This window comes from Lagenorhynchus albirostris, chromosome X (assembly GCF_949774975.1).
Source record: "Lagenorhynchus albirostris chromosome X, mLagAlb1.1, whole genome shotgun sequence".
In the NCBI taxonomy this organism is placed as follows: domain Eukaryota; kingdom Metazoa; phylum Chordata; class Mammalia; order Artiodactyla; family Delphinidae; genus Lagenorhynchus; species Lagenorhynchus albirostris.
The window spans coordinates 73,191,991-73,200,739 of record NC_083116.1 but is presented as its reverse complement, the minus strand read 5'-3'; the positions used below and the strand labels follow the sequence as shown (position 1 = coordinate 73,200,739).

General features: G+C 58.7%; 1 protein-coding gene across 1 annotated transcript in view; it reads left to right on the top strand.

Moving 5' to 3' along the window:
* The first annotated feature begins 372 nt into the window (after nt 1-372).
* Nucleotides 373-8,749, top strand: part of NALF2 (NALCN channel auxiliary factor 2) — a 28,403-nt gene continuing 20,026 nt past the window's right edge. Inside the window, exon 1 of the mRNA XM_060137256.1 lies at nt 373-1,456. Coding sequence (XP_059993239.1) covers nt 602-1,456 — 855 coding nt within the window. The 5' untranslated portion in view covers nt 373-601. The remainder of the gene's footprint in view (nt 1,457-8,749) is intronic.

Genomic DNA, 8,749 nt, shown 5'->3' with positions numbered 1-8,749 from the left:
GGGCCTAGGAGGGCGCGAGCGAGGCTGGGAGCGGCGCAGAGCGGGCGGCCGGCGGGCGGGCGGACGGGCGGGCGGGAGCTGAGCAGCGCGGCGCGGGGCGAGCGGAGCGGAGCGGAGCGCGGCGGCCGGGCCCGCACGGCGGCGCTGAGGGGCGCAGAGCTGCGCCAAGCCGAGACGGCCGGAGCGGAGTGCTAGCCGGGCGGCAGCCGGCGCGGAGTGAAGTGGTGCTGAGCCCGGGGCAGCTGAGCGGCCCGACACTATGAGGAGTGCGGCGCCGCCGCCGCAGCCGCCACCGCCCCAGTGCCCCGCACCGCCCCCCGCCGGGACGCCGGGCAGCGCCTAGCGGGCCGGGCGGCCGCGCCCGGGCGGCGAGCGAGGGAGCGCGGGAGGGGCGCGGGGACGGCGCGAGAGCGCCCCGCCACTCCGGCCTGAGCGGGGCCCCGGGCCGGCCGGCCTGCCTCGCCATGCAGCCCCCGAGGTAGAGCCTGGACGGCGCCGAGGAGCGCGGAGCGGCGCGCAGCCGGCTTGCCCGCCCGCCAGCCCGAGACGGCCGTCCGGCCTCGCGCCCGCCTTTTCCCTCCAGCCCGGACCCCCCTGAAATATGTTCAGGGGCGCTTGGATGTGGCCCGGGAAAGACGCCGCCGCGCTGACTATCTGCTGCTGCTGCTGGGCTCCCAGGCCGAGCGACAAACCTTGCGCCGACTCCGAGCGGGCGCAGCGATGGCGACTGTCCCTGGCGTCCCTGCTCTTCTTCACCGTGCTGCTCGCTGACCATCTGTGGCTGTGCGCGGGGGCCCGGCCCCGGGCCAGGGAGCTGAGCAGCGCCATGCGGCCGCCCTGGGGGGCCGGCCGGGAGCTGCAGCCGGTGCCTCCTCGCGCGGTGCTGCCGCCGCCGCCGCAGCCGCCCGACCAGCCCAGCGCGCCCCCAGGCACCTGCGGCCCGCGATACAGCAACCTGACCAAAGCCGCCCCCGCCGCCGGTCCCGGGCCGGACTGCGGCGGCGTCCCAGAACCCACGGGGCTGGACGCAGCTTGCACCAAATTGCAATCTTTGCAGAGACTTTTCGAACCGACCACCCCAGCGCCCCCTCTACGGCCCCCCGACTCCCCTTCCCGTGCCCCGGCCGAGTTCCCCACCGCCAAAAAAAACTTGCTCAAAGGCCACTTTCGGAACTTCACTCTTTCCTTTTGCGACACCTACACGGTCTGGGACTTGCTGCTGGGCATGGACCGCCCCGACAGCCTGGACTGCAGCCTGGACACCCTGCTGGGGGACCTGCTGGCCGTGGTGGCTAGCCCGGGCTCCGGGGCCTGGGAGGTGTGTAGCAACTGTATCGAGGCGTACCAGCGGCTCGACCGACATGCTCAGGAAAAATATGACGAGTTCGACCTCGTGCTGCATAAATACTTACAGGCAGAAGAGTACTCAATCCGGTCCTGCACGAAAGGCTGTAAGGTAGGGACTGGCGTCCGCGGCCACAACGGCTGCCGCTTCGGCGGCGGGAGCCGTGGCCGTGGGACCGGGAGAAAAAAGGAGGTTTCCCCCTCTACCCACCTCACCTCCCCCCATCACCCCACCGTTCTCAGTGGGGCACGGGTAGTGCTACCTTGGGACCCTCCCGGGAAGCAGGGCCTCAGGGATTCAAGTCAGGTAACCACCTGGCCAACTTCTATTGATTCTGGCTTTGGGCACACCATCTGACTGGGGCTTTCTCGCGCCCCGGCCCCCGCATGAGGAGGGAGGGGTCCGGGGGCTCCCCCGGTTGGCAAAGGGATGGAAAGAGGGCTCTGGCTCCCCCAGCCCCCGTCCTCACCTAGCGGTGCCCCTTTCCTTTCTTTGGCTGGAATGGAAAGTCCTGGGACTGGCTGGTGCAGGGGGAAGGCCAGAGGTGGGGGAAGACTATTTGGCAACCTAACCCTGACCCTTTGGCCCCTGCCAGTGGGTGAGAGGAGGGGCACCTGGTTATGGGGCACAGCACACTGTTGACCTTATATGACCTGAGGTGGCTAGTCAGAGTCTAAGCAGGTGGAGCCCCAGGGTGCCTGTTTTCTCCCAAGGAGGGTACCTGCCAGCTCCTCTCCCCTGACAAGAGAAGGAGCTGGGAGCAGGGCACAGTAGCTTGTGGGAGGACTACTGGAGGCTGGTGCACTACAGAAGTTCCAGTGCTTTCCCAGTGCCCTGGGGTGGCAGTGGAGGGAAAGCTGGCTTACTGGCTGTTGGGGACGGGCATCCAGAGGAGAGGCGGGGCCCCTGCAGAATGGGCCTGCCTAGGGCAGAGCTGAGTGTTGAGAAACTTCTTGACCCTGAGCAGGGTCGTTCTGGACAGTGGGTGTATGGGGGCTGTAAACATTTGGGACGTGGTGCTACTGCTCTGTTTGTGCAGCCTGGCCAGGTGGCCTGCCTCTGAGAGGAAAGAGAACAGCAAGGTCAAAGGGTCAAGTGAAGAGGAGACCAGGTGGGGTGCTGGTCTCACCCATCCTCAAGCTGGGGGCTGAGAGCTGGAGAGGGAGACAGTTGTCTCATAGCCTAGCTTGTCTCCCTCCGAGGCTTTGGGGAGGGACAGAAAGTGCCCCTTTCCATCTGACGTGACCCCTGCGGACTTCTGCTCAGTTCCACGCTCTTGGTGGGCTCCTTAGGGATTTGGGCAGGGGGTTGGGGAGGAAACGGGTAGCTCCTTGCTCCTGACTTCACTTTCTCGTTCTCCTTTTTCCTGTTCTCGTAACCTAGCAGTCTCCCTCCCGCCTCCCTCAGCCTCAGCTGACTCACTGCCTCACTCACACTACCAAATGAGATATTCCACTTCTTAAAGGTGTACAGACAGATAGACATACACACACTGCCAAACAGCACCACCACCACCCCGGGCAAAGTCACACAGAGGTAGAGAGAGGTCGTCAACACCCACAAACGGTGCCACAGAAGCAGACAAGGTGTCATACATATGCACATCTCCCCAGGATGTCAGAGACACACAGGCAGAAGTACTGTCACATGAAAAAGGACACATTTTGTCATATAGAGATAGAGACACACACCCTTGATGTCAGTGCGAGCAGAGGGACATGGGCCACTAGCAGACGGAATAAAGGATGTCTGCCTTTTGTGGCCTTCCCTCCAACCCCGTGGCCCCGACTTTTTCTTTCCCACAATCTCCAGGATGAAAAAGAGACCATGCTACAACTTTCCCGTGGGGTTTTCTCCAGGTCATAGTTGGCTTCAGGCTCTGTCTGATCCGGCACTGAATGATAATCCCTCATGTTGATTATTTTTACCAAGCAGTTTGTTGGAGGAGAAAGACGACTGATATCTTGGATTCAGGAGGCCTGATCATCTCTACCACTTGTTCATAGTGTGACCTTGGGCACATCACTTCACTTCTCTAAGCTTTTGTTTCCTCATTCGTAAAACAAGGATAATAATCCTGGCTCTGCCCACATCCTGAGTCTTTTGTGAGATTGAAGTGGGAAAAGGTAGCTGATAGTATTTTGTAAGAATAACAGAACACCTGGCAGTGATGTCCTGCTTAGGGTTTGTAGCCTCTTTCACGTGTATTATGAGATCACAACTGCCTGGGGAGGCTGGTAATACCAGCATCATGGGCCCCATTTTACAGATGGGGAAACTGAGGTGCAGGGGGCTCAAGCAGTTTGCCCGAAGGCCAGTCGGCTAAGGAGCAGAAGTGCCAGGACTCCAACCCACATGGCGTCGATGCTAAGCTCACGCTTTGGCCATGGCCTCTCATCAGGTTTGCAATGGCCAGGGCCCTCCCTGCCCTCCTTTGTCTCCTTGCCGCTTTCACACTCTCACTCTTTCTCTCCCTCTCAAGTGAACTCCGCCTGCTCTCTTGCTGCCTGCTGTGCTGGGAGAAGGGCAGTGTCAGCTCCACAGCTTTCTTCCTGTCTTTCCCACCCTCTCCAACATGCTCTCCCTTCACTGAGGCCTATACCCACAGGCCTCTGGATTCCAGCTGTATTATAGGCCCTACAGGAAAAGACAGCCCTGCTCTCCTCCTTCCTGCAGCCCCTCTGTCTTCACCCCAGTGCCCCACCTCTATCCCAGGCCTTTTTTGCAGATCCCCAAGCCTGCCCCCCAGTTTCAAGCCCTGCTGTCCAGCCCCTCCCCAAAATGGGATCCCTTGGAGATAATGCCACATCCTCCAAGCTTCTCCAGGGTGGAGAGCACACCGCCCCAGGCTAGGGTGAGGTGGCTTCCTCTGCTGCTGGAAACCAAACCTGGAGCCTTTGCTCCAAGGCCAGGTGACCCCCATCCCCGGGGGCCTGTCCCCAGTATTTCAGTTAGATCTTTCCCGGGCAGCCCCAGAAACCCTGTTCTCTCCCTTTGCAACATCTGCCCCTGTTTCGGGCCACACAGGGCCCCACACATCATACCTGTCCTCAATGCTGCCTGTGACACCTCCCAATTTAGTACCAGCTGTGACATTTCCTTAATGTGTGACTGACTTCCTCTCACACAGCAGGGCGATGATAACTTAGGGAGGCCAGTGCCCGTTCCCACGCTGGCCTCTCCCAACCCCTGGGGCCCCGCTCCACCCCTCCCTTACCTCCCTGTGCACGCATCCCCTCAGCCCTTGCCTCCTGCTCTGCTTAGCCCTTCTGGCCCTGCCTGTGGTTACTGGACCACCCCCTCACTCCCCCAGCCCTCTCCATCTCCCAGCCCTGCCACACCCCACCTGGTTCTGATTGCCTCTTCCTCCACCTCTACCCCTTCCCTACTCTAAATTGAGGATAGTCTGATGGGGTGTGGGGGGGGGCAGTGGTGGAGATGGGAACAAAACCCTGGCCTCTTCTCTCATAGCTCTGATCCAAGAAGGGATAGAAGGCCAGTTCTCAGTTCTCACTAGCCATAGGGCCACAACCATAAAGGTTAGTGCCAAGGAAGGATGTGATAGTTCTGTTATCTTCGGGACTGGCCCACACCCACCTGGTATACTGTGTGTTTGGTTCTGGGTCTCACACTGAGCAGTTTAGGAGGAGGCTAAAACTCAAGTTCTCCTGGACAGAGTTGAAGGAGCTGTTTCACCTGAAGAAGAGGAGACTCAGGAAGGTGTGGTCTCCAACTTCAGACCTCAGAAGAGTTGTCAGGATGCAAAACAAGAGGCATGTCCTGCTTAACCCCAGAGGGACTTCATGGTTAGAAAGTCCTGGGTTCAAGCCCAGCTTTTTTATGTATTACCTGTGTGACCTTGAGCTAGGGACTTCAGCTCTCTCAGCGTCACTTTTCTCATCTGTAAAATGGAGGTAATTCATCAGAACAGCCCTATGAGCTCATTATTAATGAGAAGTCTGCACAGTACCTAGGCCTGGCATATCAGAGTTGTTCAGTTAACAGTTTTTTCCTTCCAAAGAGGGAACAGAGTGCCTTGAGAGGAGGTGAGTTCCTGCTCCCAGGGGAAAGGTCTAGCCTGATTCAGACAGAGCCCTGGGGGAAATGCTGTGGAGATGACTCTGGCTCCGGAGTCTAGAGCGGGTTGGATCAGCTGACCTCTGAGGTCGGTGTCAGCTCAGAGTTCAGGCCAGTGAGCAGAGCCTGCCGCCTCAACAGCAGCATTGGATAGGCAAGGCCAGGGAAGGAGGCCTAACACCCACACCCAGGGGAGGGGGCTGCCAGAGCCAGCACCTCGCCTTCTGCCCTTACCCGTTGGGGACCTCTTCCTCCACTCCGGCTGGCAGCTGTTTCTGCCTCACTGCCTTCCTCTCTCCTCCCACCTGCCACAGTTTTCCTGCCAAGCAGGATTCCCAGGCTAACGCTGGTGCTGAGAGCAGGAAGCTCGGGGCACTGGGCAAAGGGCAGGAGCCCCAAGTTGGCAAGTGGTCCCTGTTGTCACCCAAGCTTTCAGGCACGGAGCAGTGCCCCACAGTCAGCCTCCCTGACCCAGGGTTCGTGAGGGCAGAGAGAGTACCCTTGTCCCCATTTGGGGGTGGAGGAAGGGGGAGGCAGTCAAGAAGCAGCCTCCCAGGACCATGGCAAAGGCTCCCCTGAGGAGGGGCGTCCAGATCCACCAAAGCTCACTGGCCATGAACGTGAGCACCGGGCTTCTGGGAAGGGCCGGGGACGGAAAAGGCAATGTTTGTAGCTCAGACAGGGTATAGGGGCTTAAACGTGAGAGTGGGAAAGTGGCCCCATGCTGCCCACAGCTCTCCGGATCCCCTCACCCCTACCCTGACCCACTCCACTACCAATCCCCATATTCCTCCCAATTTTGGCCCACAGCCAACACCCCCACATACCAATGACCCCACAACCTTTCCAACCTTCTGCTAGACCCTTACCAAACTGCACCCACACCTCACTCCTCCAACGCCCACTTCTCCCCACAGTTACCCCCACCTGCTCCCACCCCTCCCCTTCCCCCCACGCCCCTCCCTGCTCCCTTCTAACTGCCAGCCCTCTCCCATCTCCCATCCAGCTCCACTCCCCTCATCTCTCACTTCTACCTCATACTCCACCAACCTTTACCCCGCGTCCTGACCATCTTCTGGCCTCATCCCTAACCCCCGTCCCGGCACTGCACCTCTTGCCCTGGTCTCCTGCATGCCCCCTCACCCCTCGCATCCCTCGCACCCCTCTCACACTTCGCCTCTCTGATTCCCATCCCTCCTCCTGCCCCCCTTTCATCTTCTGGTCCCCTCTTCTCCTGTCCCCTTTATCCCTCTCTGCTCTTTTTCTCCTTCCTGCCTTCTGTCCTCCCCACTCAGTGTGGACGTGTGTGTGTATGTGAATGCACACATGCTTAGACACATAGACACACACACAAGGCACAATCTTCTTCATGGCGACTTCCCATCCTTCCCACAGGCTGGTGCCTGACTACTATAGTCACCATAGCAACGGGAACCTCCATGAAGGATAAACTGGTATCTCCTGAAGGTGGGGGCGGAGGGGAGTTAAGTGGAGGAAGGGAGCCCAGCAGCCTTCCACCCACTCTCATGGTCTGACTGGAAGAGTCTGCTGAACACAGTGGAGGTAAGGGTGAGGAAAGGGAAGACAGTGGGTGCGGCTGAGGTTAAAGGAGAGTCAGGGATCTCCGAACACATTACAAGCATGAGAGGGTGCCTCTAAGCCATGTGGGTGCATGTTGGTCTCCTCCCCAGGCATCGGTGTCTCAGGGAAAGGGCACACCCACTCTTCGGTGTGTGGGTGCATATGTAGGACGACACCTTAGGCTCGAGGGTGGGAGTTTGCCCTAGAAAAACTTCTCCCTCGGGGCAGTTCTTTTATGGGCAATTCTTTTATGTTCCCACCCTGTGAGGCTGTTTATCTGCCCTGTGCCCTTGCAAACTGGGCATCAGACCTGCCCCCACCCCTACTCCCCCATCCCCAGCTCACGTCTCAGCTACATGTGGATTCCAGCTGCAGGTGTTTGCTGGAAAACCAGGGGCAGCTTCTGAGGGGGGTTTAGACAAACGTGGGCCTCCAGGAGCACCATTCTCCAATGCTGAGCCGGGAGGCCTCTGGGGAATAGGTATGTTGTGTTCCTGTGGTTACAGGCGCACAGACCAGGGTGTGTGCAGGGATGCTGGACCAGACTTTTCTCCCTGGGTATATGAGGGTGTTCAGAAAAGCCTGAATTTTTGATACCTCGAGCCAGGCAGCCATGCTTAGAGAGGAGAGCAAGGGCACCAGGTGAGTTGCAGCTGGTCCTGGTGAAGGAAGGGGTTACCATGGAGTGACAGGAGCTGCCAGGACCAAAGCTCCTGTTTGAATGGATTCTGGAAAAAGGAGCTGGAACCTGAGCCACAAGTCTCTGGGCCAGAAGGTGAAGGCAGGCTGGTGCCAAAGAACAAAGGGAAAGGGGAAAAGAAAACTGCCAGCCTCCAAGTGCCTGGGAGATGCCAGGGGCTTTATGTGTGTCCATGAACTCATTTAATCCTGATAGTCATCCTAGCAGGCAGGTACTCTCATTATTCCCTTTTTACAAATGTGACAACTGAGGTTCAGTGAAGGAACGTGGCCGACCCATCCAGGACACATAGCTAAAAGGTGGGAGGACTGCCACACAAACCCAGGTCTGTCTGTTCTTTCCCCAGTGCACACATGTATGAAGAAAATCTTAATAAACTCCCCCAGCTGTCAGAGGCAATGCCCAGCTGGCTCTTGAGAGGCTGGAGTGAGAAGCTGATGAACTGCAAGGGAAATCCAGCAGCACCTACTGGCAACTTGTAGGGACCCCCTGGAGTAGCTCAGATCCAAAGTGGGGGCCCACCAACATCCTCCTTGTTCAATACCCCAGTCTCTTGTCCTTGAGCCCCAATGATAATCACCAGTATCCTCTTGAGATTGTGACAGAGGATGGGCGTGAGGAAAGGAGGTGTTTGCTCCCTCCTTTTTCTACAGGCTCTACCACGGAGATGGGAGGAGCTGGGCTCCTCTTGCCTGGAAGGAGGGTATCTGTTAGATTCTCAGCCCCAATCTGCCGGAAGGATCAACCGGGGCAGGAGAGGAGTAGGTCTCCTAGACAGACCTAGTGCAGGCCTGAGCCCTGCCCAGCAGCTGCTGGGAGAGCTGGGAGGGGAAACCATCAGACCTTATCACCCCAGAGCCTGTGAAGGCCTGGCTTGGCCTTTGGACACCCAGTTCCCATGCCAGGCTTTTGGTGAGCCCTGGCCTGGGATGGCGAGGCTTCTCTTGGAGGTAGAAGGAAGTGCCAACTCACCAAGCTCTGCCTGGAGAAGGACGAGTGGTGGTGGTGAGTGTTACCATTGTTTCCTGTCTTTGTATTTGGTTTTC